The following is a 16,227-nucleotide window of genomic DNA, read 5'->3' on the forward strand; positions in this document are numbered from 1 at the left end:
AGGTCATATTTTGGTTCTCATGGACTTGTTTTCATTTTCTTCAGCTTCAGTTTGAATTTGCATATGAGTAATTGATGGTCTGTTCCATAGTCTGCCCCTGGCCTTGTTTTCACTGATGATATGGAGCTTTTCCATCTTCTCTTTACACAGATGTAATCAATTTGATTTCTAGGTATTTCATCTGGTGAGGTCCATGTGTATAGTCATCTGTTATGCTTTCTAAAGAAGGTATATGAAATGAACAAATCATTGATTTTTACAGAATTCTATCATGCGTTCTCTAGCATCAAGGCCATATTTTCCAACTACTGATCCTACTTCTTTGATCCCAACCTTTGCATTCCAATCACCAGTAATGATAAATACATCTTGATTGTATGTTTGATCAATTTCAGATTGAAGAAGTTGGTAGAATTCTTCTATATCATCCTCACTGACTTTAGTGGTTGGTATATAAATTTGAATAATAGTGGTATTAACTGGGCTTCCCTATAGGCTCACATATACTATCCTATCACAGACAGCATTGTACCTCATGGCTCATCTGGATGTGTTCTTTTTGACGATGAATGCAACACCATTCCTCTCAATTTGTCATTCCCGACATAGTAAATCATATGGTTGTCAGATTCAAAATGGCCAATACCAGTCCATTTCAGCTCATTAATGCCTAAGATATCGATGTTTTTACGTTCCATTTCATTTTTGACAACTTCCAATTTTCTCAAATTCATGCTTCGTATATTCCATATTCCAATTTTCAATGGATACAATGGTATGAATTGTATCCCCCAAATATGTGCTATAAATCATAACCTCTATGCCTGTGTTAATAATACAATACCATTTGGGAATGGGTAGTCTTTTTATGCTAATGAGGCAGGATTTCTATAGGATGTATCTTGAGTCAATCTCTTGAGATATAAGAGATTAAATAAGCAAGTAGAGTAGAGAAGGGGGAAGACACATGCTAAGTCACATGAAGGTCAATTAGGAGCAGAAGAAATTCAGAGACAAGGACCTTCTTTCACAGCTGACAAAAGTGAGAGTGTCTTTGCCTAAAGCCAACGCCTTGAATTTGGACTTCCAGTCTTCTACACTGCAAAAGGTGATACTACAGAATGCAGAAATAATCTAACAATATCATTAACATAACATCCATGTAAAATTTTGCTTAAGATATATTTTTAAATGTTGCAGAAGACATTGACAGGGAGTTGCCAGAAATTCAAGACTGATCAGAAGAGGAAATGGAATGAGGATATCACTGCTGATGTCAGACAGATCTTGGCTGAAAGCACAGAATACCAGAAAGATGTTTACTTGTGTTTTATTGACTATGCAAATGCATTAGATTGTGTAGATCATAACACACTATAGATAACATTTAGACGAATGGGTATTCCAAAACACTTAATTAATTGTGCTCATGCAGAACCTGTACAGAGACCAAGAGGCAGTCGTTAGAACACAACAAGGGGATATTGAATGGTTTTAAATCAGGAAAGGTGTGTGCTAGAGTTATATCCTTTCACCATACTTATTTATCTGTTGTTGTTATTAAGTGTTGTTGAGTTGACTCTATATAGGATTTCTGAGGAGCAGCTGGTAGGTTTGAGCTGATGATGTTGCAGTTAACAGTCCAGTGCTTATCCTATAGCACCACACCAGTTAAGTAAATAATTCAAAAAGCTGGACTACATAAAGAAGAACACATCAGGCTTGAATGATGGCTCATTAACAACCTGCAACATGGCACAATCTTGCTTGCAGAAAGTGAAAAGAACTTAAGGCACTTACTAATGATAATCAAAAATACAGTATTCTTTGGATTACAACTCCATAAAAAGAAAACAAAAATCCTTACAACTCGATGAATAAACAGTGTCATGATAAATGTAGAAAAGACTGAAGTTGTTAAGGGTTTCATTTTACGTGGATCCACAATCAATCATAGAAGCAGCAATCAAGAAATCAAATGACATACTGCATTGGCAAATCTGCTATAAAAGGCTTTGCTAAAGACTAAAGATGTCTCTTTGAGGTCTAAGGTTCACCAAACCCAAGTCATGGTATTTTCAATCACCTCACATGCATGTGTGAAAGAAAGATTGAAGAAAAATGGATACATCTGAAATATGATGTTGGCAAAGACTATTTAAAGTACCATGGCCTGCCAGAAGACCAACAAATCTGTGTTGAAAGAAGTACAGCCAGAATGTTCCTTAGGTCCAAAGACGGTAAGATTTCATTTCTCATACTTCAGACATATTATCAGGAGGGACCAATCCCTGGAAAAGGACATTATGCTTGGTAAAGTAGAGGGTTAGCAAAAAAGACAAAGATCCCCAACAGATGAAGTGGCACAGTGGAACAATGGGCTCAAATAAAACAAATATGAGAGTGGTATAGGACGGGGCAGTGTTTTGTTCTGTTGTGCACAGGGTCACTATGAGTAGGAGTTGACTTGACATTACCTAACAACAACAAATGGTGAGAAAATTAATTTCTATTTGTTAAAACCTCCAACTTGTGATATTTCCGCTATAGCCACACTAGATTATTAATTGAGATTTTGGTACAAGAATAGTGAGGTGCTGCTCTAACAGATATCTAAAATGTGGAAGCAGTTTTGAACATGGGTAATAGGTAGAGGCTAGATAAGTTTTAAGGTGACTAGTAGTAAAAGATAAGGAGCTCTGGTAGCGTGGTGGTTACGAGTCAGGCTGCTAACCTCAAGGTCAGCAGTTTGAAACTACCAGCCACTCCATGGGAGAAAGATTTCTGCTCCCGTAAAAATTTACACCCTTAGAAATCCTCTGTAGGGTCGCTACGAGTTGGAACCAACTCCATGGCACACCACCACCACCAGTAGTAAAAGATTAGACTGTCTTGAAGAGACAGCTGGTAGAGTTTGGATGTCAAAAACAACTTGGATGAGGGCTTAGAAGGAACTGAGGAGAGCTATAAAATCACTACTGTCTGAGAAAATATATATATGGGTCTAGCAACAGTATGTTGCTAGAAATGTGGACATTAAATGTGTTTCTCGTGAGGATTTGAAAGAAAACAATGAACATGTAATTAGACAATGGAGGAAGGGCAATGATTTTTATGTAGTGGAAAAGAACTTATCTGAATTATGTTCAAAAGTTAGGTGGAGGGTAGAACTTTTAAGTGATTCACTTGGATATTGGGTATCAACCTGATGAAGTTTCAAAACTAGAGCTTAAAAAGGGCCATGTAATTTCTTCTTGCTACTTATAGTAAACTGTGAGAGGAAAGAGATGGACGTAAAAATGAACTGTGTAAAATGAAAACAGAACTTAAAGATTTGGAAAATTCTGCTGTACAAATTTAGGATGTCTTCTAGAATTTTCACCAAGGACGTGGCTACACTATTGTTTGTTAAAGAAAGTAAGCCTGTGACTGATGCACTTAACTACCACAGCAGAAAACCCATCAGCTTAGACTGAAGGGGTGAGAAACAGGATGAAAGGAAAGAAAACTGCCTCTTGGAATTCTACAAGTAGGAAACAGGGGAAAGGAGTTACATCTGTTGTCCAAGAAAAGAAAAGGACTATCCCTGGAGCAATATGGAGCAGAACTGCTGGGAATAAGCATGGAAAACAATGCCTTCATGGTTATAAAGGCTGGGACCAAGGTTTCCTAGATCTCTAAGGGTACAGCTACAACCTCCTAGGTTTCAGAGTTTGATCTTAGCTAACTCTGTTCTAGAATGCGAAGCTGCCATTAAGGTATGCTAAGGGGATGGGGTTATCACCCCAAAATAAGGGAGTGGAGTTGCCATGCCCAAGTGGCAGAAAATGAAGCTTGACTGGGCCAAGGGGAGTGGGGTTGGCATGCAGATGACACCACCCATAGTTAAGGGAGTAAAGTAGCCATCTTGTTGTTGTTAAGTGCCGTTGAGTCGGTTCCGACCCATAGCGACCCTGTACAGGGTTTCCAAGGGTGTAAATCTTTACGGGAGTAGAAAGCCTCATCTTTCTCCCGCGGAGCGGCTGGTAATTTCGAACCGCTGACCTTAAGGTTCGCAGCCCGATTCGCAACCACTACTCTACCAGAGCTCCTTAAAGTAGCCATCTTAGTGGATGTGGAAAGAGAAGCTCAAGCCCAGGGCTAATGGTTCTCCACCCAGAATCCAGAGAGCACGGCCAATACTTAGTCTGGTGGGCAAAACCATTGCCCACATGGTCTCAGAGAACAGAGGATTATTTTCAATCCTTGATAATTTGTGTAATATGTTCTGCTGAGTTTTGGATTTGGTGCCTCTTATCCCTTGTTTCCCTCCAATTTCTCTCATAATGGAAATAATCTCTTTGAGCTTCTGCTCCTAGTAGAAGTGATTTCCTATCTTTATTCTCTTATTTAATCTCTTTTATCTCAAAAGAGACTGACTATGCTGGTGAGCAGCAGGCCAGCTTGCAAAATGTGCCCTTTGGTTGTTTAAACGATTATATATTCCTGCGTGTTGTATACATCCAAAAAAATAAAAGAGGGAATAGAGGCAAATACTGTTAACAGATGGTGCATGGAGGGGATTATGATCATTGCAATAAAACAAAAAACAATTGTTTGAGTGCAAAACTGATGTTCTCCTATGTAAACTATCACTCAATTAACAAGAAAGGCTTTAAAAAAAAAATACTGACTGTGTCTTTTTCACTATTGTGTTTTGGATCCTTATAGCTTGTATTCTAGATTTTGGTTTCACAGATAATGGATTTCGTCCTAGAATGGAATAGCCTAAATTCTCACCCATATTTAATTTAGATGCTTCAGAATATGAAATTTTTAAAATTGGAGTTGACTTAAGAGTTTTGCAATGATGTGATGAGATGAATGTGCTTTGCTATATAGTAACTATAAATCAGGCGGCCAGAGGGTAGACTATTATGTATTAAACTGTTGTTGTTAAGTGCCGTCGAGTAGATTCCAACCATAGCGACCCTGTATAAAGTTTCTGAGGAGTAGCTGGTGAACTTGAACCACAGACCTTGCAGTTCAAACGGCTTTGCAGTCTGGCGTATTAACCTACAGCACCACACCAGGACTCCATACATTAAATTATGTACCCACAAAACCATGTCTTGTAACTCATAATCTCTATGTCTATGGTTATAACACTATTTGGGAATGGACTGTCTTTGTTATGCTAACGAGTCAGGATTACTTTAGGGTGTATCTTGAGCCAATCTCTTTTGAGACATAAGAGATTAAACAAGAGAGTAGAGATGGGGTAAGAGTGTTTTACAGCCAAACAAAAATCATTCCGGAACAGAAACTGGCACAAAACAAGAGTGAGCCCTTCCCCAGAGCCAGCACCCTGAATTCAGACTTTGGCCTCCTAACTGTGAGAAAATAAATTTCTGTTAAAGGCTTCTACTTATGGTATTTCTGTTAATGCAGAAACAGATAAGTTACTCTGTAATAATTAGAAATAAAGGGATACAGGAAATAAGAATTCAGAAGTGGGGGGAAAAGTAAAAAGTCAGAATGCAAGAGAGCAGTTTAATTCTTTATCAATAAGAAGCCTTCATTAACCCCTAACTGCTTTTGATATCAAGTTTTACTTTCTACAATGTCATGACAGATAATAGCTAAAATGCTATATACAATACATATACAGCAGTGTACACCAGAAAGTAAAGAAGCTCTGAATTTAAACATTAGGGAAATTAACAATGTTGCTTATCAATCATAATATATACTCAAGAATAACAAACAAGTAACGGTCTACTAGTAAAAAAAACCCAGTCTTTCACTGGTTGGGAAACCTAGATGGAAAAGGCAACAACTATTACCAAAGCATTTGTACCAGTGGAAAGGGCAACTTAATTCTATAAACTTTTATTACCTTACACTGCATCCATTTCTTTGATTATACTATTTTTATTAAATTTGAGTTCCTATTGGGTTAATATTTGAGTTTATATTGACTGAAAATAACTTTAAACATAAAAGATTGTTGTTGTTGTTAAGTGCCATTGAGTCGATTCTGACCCATAGCGACCCTGTGTAGGGTTTCCAAGGAGCAGCTGGTGAGCTTGAACCACTGACGTTGCAGTTCATTCATACAACTTTGCAGTCTGACGCATTAGCCCACAGCGCCACACCAGGACATAAAAGATTACTTGTCTGGAATTATTAAATATAATTACTTGTAATAATGCTGTGTTGTTACAACAGATTAACCTTTCTTCCTTTTAATCTACATTCTTTAAGAGAATACTTGGTGGCCTTAAAAACAGTAATTCTGTTGACCTTTCTCATTGATAAGCAACTTAGGAATTTGCTTTACTATGTATGTTAAGTACACAAACTACAGATGTTTAACTTTCCTGAACAAACAAGACATGCTAATTTGTTTGTTTATGTAAAGTACTCTGAATCTAAGAAATCTGACACTACAGAAATAGACCAAATACAAAATGAAATCCCAAGAGGCCAAAATTAAGCTGCTTTATGTATAGGATGTTTTTAACTTTCTTTGCCTCTCTGTAATACATATATGTGTATACCCCTAAAATATCAGTTTAACCCAACTTTTCAATATGAAAAAGAAAGCATAAATTATACACCTACCTGAGCTAAGAACCTATATACATACACAGGTTTAGTTTGTCCAAAGCGATAAACTCTGAATATACTCTGGATGTCGTAAGATGGATTCCAAGAGGCATCAAATATAATCACTCGATTAGCAGCTACCAAATTAATCCCAAGAGATCCTGCTTTGGTGGAAATGATAAATAGTCGCCCTCTAAAAATAAAAATAAAAAATATTTTAGTAATAGGAGTATTCCACACGTTTCAATGAATATTAATTTTTGACCCTAAGGCAGTCTTTTGAACAATTATGAGTTCAGAAAATTAATTTTTTACTGGGAAAAAAAAACCCAAACAAGCAAACCAAGACTTATCTAAGTGTCACGCTTATGATTGATATGCCTAACAAGATTCCTATCACTAGAAAATTAAAGTCTGATTTACGAATAAAGATGAATATAGAAATCTTATCTTTACAATATATTTAGGTTTCATTTTTGAGTAAATTATGAAAATTTACATATAACTCATAAATCTACACAGCAATAGGTACTGTCATAGGCACTGTTGTTAATTAAGTGCCACTGAGATGCTTAAAACTCATAGCCATCCTATGTAGGGTTTATGAGACTGTACATCTTCATGGGAGCAAATATCTTCACCTTTCTCCCACAGAATGATTAGTGGGCTCAAACCACCAACCGTAAGGTTCGCAAGTCCAGTGATTATCCTAGAGAACCATAGTGCTCCCGTTACAGAGCACTCAATATACCAAAATACAGTGAGAGCGTTAACAGAGCCGAATATACTAAGAGAAGATGATATGCAAACAATTATAATTCAGAGCAAATTAATTCAAGCAGAGAAGTTAGATACAAATAGGAGCAAAAATACAGAGGACCCTAGGAAAGACATATCTTAAAAAAATCAAAACTGATGAACCATTTGATGCATTGGAACATAACAAAGGACTTATATTTCTGTAGGAGAATTTGACAGTGAGTCAGTGACATGCACATAGAAAATTATACAATTGATAAAAACAAAATAACACTTCACCAAAAATAAATGTTGTTGCTGTTGTTAAGTGCTGTTGAGTCGGTTCTGACTCATAGCGACTTGTGGTTCACAGTCCAGTGCTTATCCTACAGAGCCACACCACAAAAATGGTTACACACAAAAAAAGAAAAGAGGATCACAGTATGTTAAATGAAGTAATAGTGAATATTTACATAGTCACAACAGAGCAAATATCCAAACAGATTTAAACAAGTATTATGAAAAAAAAAAAAAAAAAAGATAGGAAAATAAGTAAAAGCTTGTGAGTGCATGAAAGATTATCATGAAGAAGGCACTTAATATAAATGGGCTTATTATGAAGACGTTTTAATAAAATGAAAACTGCATCGGTGAGAAACAGGTCAGAGAAGTTGCGGCCAGGAACTATTTTTTCTATCACAACAATCCACATGCTGATTCCTAGAGGGTAGCGAGGGCTGTCCTATGACAATTTCAATGGGAAACCTTACCCCATCCACACTACTGCCTCATCTTGCCCCTGCAGACTTCATTTTGCTCTTCAAACTAAAAGAACATTTTAAAGGAACATGATTTGAGTATTTCAAGGATGCCAAACTGCCGCTTTTACTTGGTGTAAATCAAAGAGCACAGAATTCTTTCAGGAAGGGTCTTTGCTGTTGTTAGATGCCATCGAGTAAGTTCCAACCAACAGCGACCTCATGCACAACAGAATACACCGCCGCCCAGTCCTGGGCCATCTGCACAATTGCTGCTATGCTTGAGAACATAGCTGCTGTCACTGTGCCAATCCATCTCATGGGGGACTTCCACGTTTTTGCAAACCTTCCACTTTACCAAGATGATGTCATTTTCCAGAGACAGGTGCCTCCTGATAATATGTCCGAAGTATGAAAGACGAAGTCTGGCTAACTTAACTTGTAAAGAGCATTTTCGTTGTATTTAATCCAACACACATTTGCTTGGTCTTCTGGGAGTTCATGGTACCTTCAATACTCTCCAGCACCTTAACTCAAACGCATCAATTCTTCCATTATCTTCCTTACTCACTGTCCAACTTTCACAGGCTATTGAAAGCATCATGGCTTGGGTATGGGCACACTTTAGTCCTCAAACTGATATCTTTGCTCTTGAATGCTTCAAAGAGATCTTGTGCAACAGATTGTTTGATCTCTTGATTGTTGATTCCATGAGTGCTAATGGTGAATCCAAGCAAAATGAAGTATTTGACTGCTGCAATCTTTTCTCCATTTATCGTGATGTTATTCATTGCTCCAGCAGTGCACATTTTTCCTTTACATTAAGGTACAACCCACACCAAAGGCTGTGGTCTTCAACGTTCATCAGTTCTCTTTCAGCAAGAAAGGCTGTATCATCTGCATATTGCAGGTTGTTAATAAGTCTTTCTCTAATCCTGATGCCACATTCTTCTTCATATAAGAACAGTGAAAAGAATAAAACCCTGATGGCACACCTTTCCTGATTATAAACCAGTGTCTTATTGTTCTGTTCGAATGACAGTCTTTTGGTCTATGTACAGGTTCCCTATGAACACAATCAAGTATTCCAGAATACTCATTCCTCTGCAATACTGTCCATAGCTTGTCATTATTCACACAGTCAAAAGATTTTGCACAGTCAATAAAGCACAGGTAAACATCTTTCTGGTATTCTCTTCTTTCAGTAAAGATCTATCTGAAGTCAGCAGTGATATCCCTTGTTCTAAGTCCTTGTTTGAATCCAGCTTTAAAAATGTTGATGTAATGTTACAGCAATTTTGGAATTATCTTTAGCAAACTTTTACTTGCATGTGATATTAATGACATTGTCCAATGATTTCTGTACTCTCTTTGGAATGGGCACAAATTAGGTTCTCTTCTAAATAGTTTGTAGGAAAATTTAGGAGGTGAGGCCAGATGGCAGACCTGAGGTGGCCGACCAGATGTGCCACAGATATCTTGAGCTATTGTGAATAACTTCACACACAAGAAAACATATTAGCATTACAGAAACGTACCTGTGCCCTGTGGTGATAAAGGAAACATCAACTGAGTCCATAAAGCCCAGTTGCAACCATACACTGAACAGCATTACACACTAGGCAAGAACCAAAACAAACAGCTTTACAACTGATCAACAACAACAATCAATATCAGTTACATCCACCCTGAAATAAATGGCATAAAAAGCAAACAGAGAATGATGAACAAGGAGATGTCCTGATCACACCCACCAGAAGGCAACTGGCGAATGCCTGAGACGACACCAACATACAATCATCAACTTAATACAAATTCAATATCAACGCAATATTGATTGCCAAAGCAGAAGAAAATTTCTGTTCACACTAAGAAACAAAACAGAGTGGTTCAAACAAATGAGCAATAGGCATGGTTAGAAAATGCCTACCTGAAAAAGTATTCAAGAGAATGATATTCAGGTAACTCCAAATGATTGTCAGAAAGATCAAGGAAAACAAGGAAGAATTTAGGAGAACACTACAGAAACAAACAAAATGGAAATCTAGAAAATTATACTAAGATATCAGAAACAAACATTAGATGAAAAGGGGAAAGGAGATTTGAATCTATGAAAGGGCAAATTAGTGAGCTTCAAGAGCAATCGGAAAAAAGAATGAAAAAAATCAGAAGAAAGCCTAAAATTCATGAGGGGCAACATGAAGAAGAATAACTTACAGGTGATCAGAATTCCAGAGCAGGAAGACACAAAGAAAAACACAGAAGAGATAGTCAAAGAGCTATTGGAAGAAAACTTCCCTAACATAAGGAAGGTTGAGAAGATAAGCAAAAGAAAATCACCATGATATATCATGATCAAACTCTACAAAATCAATATGTAAAGAATCCACAAATCAACTAGGAAAAAAAGGAAATGCTATACACAAAGGAAAAATCAGTAAGATTAAGCTCTGATTTCTCAGCAGAATCATGGAGGAAATGTATTTCACACCATACACAAAAGGAAACTCATTGTAGATTTAAGGACTAAATGTAAAACCTAGAATTATGAAGAACTTCCATGAAAAAATAGTGACAAACTTAGGGGTTTTAACATAGCATAAACGCACAATTAAACATTACTAAAATCACAAAAACAGTAGAAGACAAAACAGATGACTGTTTTGTCTAAAAATTAGACACTTATTTGTATCAAAAAATTTAGTCAAAAGATTCCATACTGAGAAATTTTTTTTTTTTGCAACAACGTAACAGACAAGGAACAAATCTCCAAAATTTATAGAAAACTTCAGCACCTGTACAAGAAAAAGGCAAACAACCAAATTAAAATATGGGCGTAGAACAATGACAGACACTTCACCAAAGATGACATTCAAGTAGTCAAAAAACATACGAAGAAATGTTCACAATCTTTAAGAACTGTTGTTGTTGTTAAGTGCTGTAGAGTCAGTTCTAATTCATAACAACTCTGTATAAGGTTTCTAAAGTACAATTGGTGGGTCGGAACCACTGACCTTGTGGTTAACAGTCAAGTGCTTATCCTACAGCACAACACCCAGGGCTCCATTAGCCACTGTTGTTGCTGTTGTTGTTAAGTGCCATCAAGTCAGTTCGGACTCATAGCGACCCTGTATAGGGTTTCCAAGGTGCAACGGGTGAGCTGGAACTGCCGACCTTGTGATTCAAATCGACTTTGCAGCCCAGCGCATTTAGAGAGGTGCAAATCAAAACAACAATGAGCTATCATATCACCCCAACATTAATAATAATATAGAAAAACAACAGGAAACAAATCTTGGTGAGAGTGTGGACAGACTGGACCCTCCTACACTGCTGTTTGGAACATAAGATGGTCCAACCACTGTGGAGAAAGGTACTAACACTTCCTCAGAAAGTTGAAAATAAAAATACCATATGACCCAGCAATCCCTCTACTTGGTATATACCCACAAGAAATAAGAGACAGGACACGAGTAGATATATGCACACCAATGTTCACTGCAGCACTATTCACACTAGCAAAAAGAAGGAGACAGTTTAAATGCCCAGCACTGGAAGAACAGCTAAACATACTTTGGAACATACACACAATGGAATACTATGCAAGGTTGAAAGGTTGAAGAATCATGATGAATCTGTGAAACACCACAGAACGTGAGCGAACCCAGGGGGCATGATATAATGTGACATTAATCACAAAAGACAAATATTGTATGAAACCACTACTGTGAGAACTCAAGTAAAGGTTTTCATAATCAAAGAAATATTCTTTGATAGTTATAAGGGGTGGGAGGGAAGGGAAAGTAATTCACTGGCTAGAAAGTAGAAACTAATGGTGACTGGGGGGTGCAATATATAAGAAGAGGGAGGTTGACATAAGAGTGAAGACACAGGGAGGTATGCAAGGGACAAAGGGTACAGAGGTATACACAGCTTTGGAACAACAATGTTCTGTGGGTCGGTACATGGATAGAGACACAGGTTGAATGGGTATGGGAAGAAAAGTGGGATATACCTATTTATATATATTTGCATATCTTATTTATATATGAGTTTGAAACAGGATTTTTGTACATGGGTATTCACCTTTCTTACAAACACAACTATGAAAATGGTAGAGAATGCAGCAGGCAAAATGATGAAAACTTCTTACGTATTATCAAACATCTTAAGGTAATGATTCCCTAAGCTAGGTGCTCAGAACCATAGTCTCAGAAGACATCATGGTCAATTGGCATAACATAATCTACATCCTACTTTGGTGAGTAGCATGTGGGATCTTAAAATTTCATAAGCATCCATTTAAGGTGCAGTTATTGGTTCCACAATGTGTGGAAGACAGAAGAATGATGAGAATTGAAGATGCTTGGAATCACTTAGTCCAACAGACTAATGGAACATGTGAACATCTTACTCCAAATCTGAAGAAGCAGACAGTGCCCAGCTACCACTACCAAAGTTCTGAAATGATCACATTAGAAGGTCCTGGATGCAGTGGGGAGTAAATATGAAACAAAACTCAAAATTACTATTAAAAAAAGACTGAGCTTACTGGCCAGAAAGAGACTATAAGAACCTCAGACTCTGACCCTCAACTTCTGTAAAGAACTCATGGGCCAACTTTCAGCTACGGTACACAGGTACATAGAGAGACAACAACACTATTAAGGTATACTTACTAGGAAATGATGGAATGGTCAATCATACAAAATCAAAAGGGCAACATTTACCTAAGGTAAAAGTTGAAAAGGGATGGGAAGGTGGATGGAATGGAAATAGGAACCACAGGGAGAAAGTTGGATAACTGTTGTTGCATGGAGGGGATAGCAATCATTGAGATGAAAAAAGTACATGACTTGCTGACTATAAAACTGATGATCCTGTCTGTAACCTTCACTCAAGTCACAATAAAAAGTTTAAAAATTCAAATAAATATTTAATTATATAGGAAAATGTCCATATAACTTTATTAGCTTTATTAAGTGTACTTTCCATTATATTAATAACAAAACATTCATACTCACAATGCTAACAGTAATTATCTCCGGTTAGTGAAATACAGTAACTATTTGTTCTTTATACTTCTCTATGAAATATATATATTTTAGACAACTAACTATGGTTTCTTTACATTAGTGGCCTCATTTAGAAGTTTATGGGCAAGTGTTGCTCCAAAATTACTCCAATTATTTATATCTATTCCCCATATCCAAAAGATAGCATGAATCATACAAAGTGATTCAACATACGGAATGTTAAAACTTACGAAGGTTAAAAAAAAAAACCACACCCAACCAGAAACCTTGTACAGAACTTCAATACTCTTTGTATCTTTCCACTAATAAAAAGGTGAATGTAATTATTAAGCAAATTTATCAAAGTGCTATATACCATTACAAGTACTGAGCTAGACAGGGAATACAAAAGTTGAAAACCTGGTCAAAACAGTAATGGAAAGCACCAACAGCAGCACAATGAAAATACAAATAAGTGTAATGGAGTATAACTTACAATGATAGAATTATTTGCAAGGTATATTGTTGATGTGTGTCATCAAGTTGATTTGAACTCATAGTGAACCTGTACGATACAGCAGAACTACTCCTTGAGGATTCCCAGGCTGTAATCTTTATGGGGAGTTCTGGTGTGGTGCTTTGGGTTAATGTGCTGGACAGCAAAGTTGCTTTTAATCACAAGGACAGTGGTTCAAGCTCACCAGATGCTCCTCGAAAACCCTCTAAGGGTCGTAAGGTTGGCAGATCAAACACACTAGTCACTCCTAGGAAACCCAATACAGGGTCGCTATGAGTCGGAACCGACTCAACAACAATCTTTATGGGTGCAGATAGGTCTTTACACTTGCAGAGTCACTAGTGGGTCTGAACCACTGACCTTTCAGAAAGATGCTGAGTATTAACCATTGAGCCACCAGGGATCTTTTTAATAAGGCACTGAGATATCAATGACATGTTTGATTTATAAAAGCATACAAATATGAAATAGACTTAATTTTCCCCCACAAAGAAAATAAAGTGACCAAACTGGTATTAAGAATCATTTTACCACTATTTAACATTCAATATTATTCAATATAGACTATGTAAATTGAGACTGATATAAACTAATTGTTATTTACATGGTATGGTTATAAATTTTCTTATAACATGGAAAAGATCTATTAACTCTATACCTAAGAATGGAATTTCAGGATCATAAGGCTTCTGGCCCATCACTTGTCTGTCAGTTTGTCATACTGTGGTGGTTTGCGTGTAGTTGTGATTCTGGAAGTTATGCCACCCGTATTTTAAATACCAACAAGGAGGACAGGTTTCAGATGAACTTCAAAACTAAGACTAGGAAGAAGAGATGGACTACTTCTGAACATTTAGTCACTGAAAATCTTATGAATAGCAGTGGACACTGTCAGACAGCACAAGAATATCGAATGTTGAACAGCAAAGAGCTTAAGTATAGCAATGTTTGTGAGATTGGCACAGGATGAGGCAGTGTTTTGTTGTGCATAAGGTTGCTATGAGACAGTACCGACACCTAACAACAGCAACAACAAGGTTTCTGGTGCTCTTTGTTGTTGTTAAGTGCTGATGAGTCAGTTACAACCCATAGCGACCCTGTATAGGGTTTCCAAGGAGCAGCTGGTGAGCTTGAACTACTAACCTTGCGGTTCAAACCGACATTGCAGTCCAGCACATTAACCCACAGAGCCATAACAGGACTCCTGAACACTTCTCCAAAGTGCTTATCCCAATTCACAGTACCAGCAGGAGAGTATTAGGGTTCCAAATCATTGATAACTCATATTACTATCTTGCTGTTATTCTAATCTTTTTATAAAAATATGATGCACAATAATATGAAAACTAGTAGAGTTCTCATGTATCCTTCATCCAGCTTCCCTCAATGGTAATAATTTATATAGGATAACCTCAAAATGTTAACCAAAAGATTGGCAGTTCAAACCCACCAGCTGCTTATCAGAAAAATATACAGGGTTGCTATGAATTGGAAATGACTCAATGGCACTTAACAAAAACACTATGAAAACCAGGAAATGACATTGGTACAATACTATAATCTCAGGTATAAAACTTTGTGTGGATTACATTAGTTGTTACATATCCTTTTATATTTTAGTGTTAGTGTCAAGCCAATTCTGAGTCAGAGCAACCATATAGGACAGAGTAGAACTGCCTCATAGAGATTCTAAGGCTGAAATCATTATGGCAGTAGACTGCCAGATCTTTCTCCTACAGTGGGGTAAAACTGCCAACCTTCAAGTCTGTATCATAGTGCTTAGCCAATGTGCCACCCCAGGGTTCCTTTATAGTGTATATTGTTGTTGTTAAGTGCTGTCAAGATGGTTCCAACTCACAGTGACACTGTTTAGGGTTTCTAAGAAGCAGCTGGTGGGACTGAACTGCCAAACTTGCAGCTAACAGTCCAACGTTTACCTGATAGTGCCACACCAGAACTCCTTGGTATTTTGTTGATAAGTGCCGTCAAGTTGGTTCCAACTCATAGTGGCCCAGTACAGGGTTTTGGAGGAGTGGCTGGTGAGTTTGAACTGCCAATCTTGCGGTTTTCAACTTTGCAAAAACATCTTTCTAATGTTGCTGTGTCCCATCAAGTCAGTTCCAACACACAGCGACCATTGATTTGATTGGATCTTATTTTTGAAGTCGCTGAAATGAAACTAAGACAAGTGCACTGCCAAGAAGAATTTGTCTACAGCCACCCACTGGTAGCAGAGAAGTGTTGAAACATGTTCTGTTTGGAATAAAACTACATATATGACGTGGCATTTTAGTAGCAATAATTTTTGACTTAAAGACAAATACACACACACATACACAAGGGTATGCATATCCATAAATAGAATAGAAATGATCTAAGTAAAAAAAAAAAAAAAAAAGGTAGAGATGATGTAGAGAAATTAGAACCTTCATTCACTGCTGATAAGAATGTGAACGAACAGAGTCTGTGGAAAGCAGATCGGTGTTCCCTCAAAAGATTTAATATGGAATTACCATAGACAAAAATTTGTGGCACCAGAACACACTTCCCCAAAACTCTCAACTCAAATGTGTTAGAAAAATCATTCCAATGGCCACCGAGAACTCAA

At 37.2% G+C, this 16,227-nt stretch overlaps 1 protein-coding gene across 2 annotated transcripts in view; it reads right to left on the minus strand.

Annotated features, from left to right (window-relative positions):
- The window catches only part of ATRX (alpha thalassemia/mental retardation syndrome X-linked), a 335,048-nt gene that overhangs the window by 37,427 nt on the left and 281,394 nt on the right, over window positions 1-16,227 (minus strand). For both annotated transcript variants that reach the window (XM_006873737.1, XM_006873736.1), the window contains one exon: window positions 6,607-6,784. In XM_006873737.1, the coding sequence (XP_006873799.1) occupies window positions 6,607-6,784 (178 nt within the window). The remainder of the gene's footprint in view (window positions 1-6,606; window positions 6,785-16,227) is intronic.

This window comes from Chrysochloris asiatica, unplaced genomic scaffold (assembly GCF_000296735.1).
Source record: "Chrysochloris asiatica unplaced genomic scaffold, ChrAsi1.0 scaffold00252, whole genome shotgun sequence".
NCBI classification, from domain to species: Eukaryota; Metazoa; Chordata; class Mammalia; order Afrosoricida; family Chrysochloridae; genus Chrysochloris; species Chrysochloris asiatica.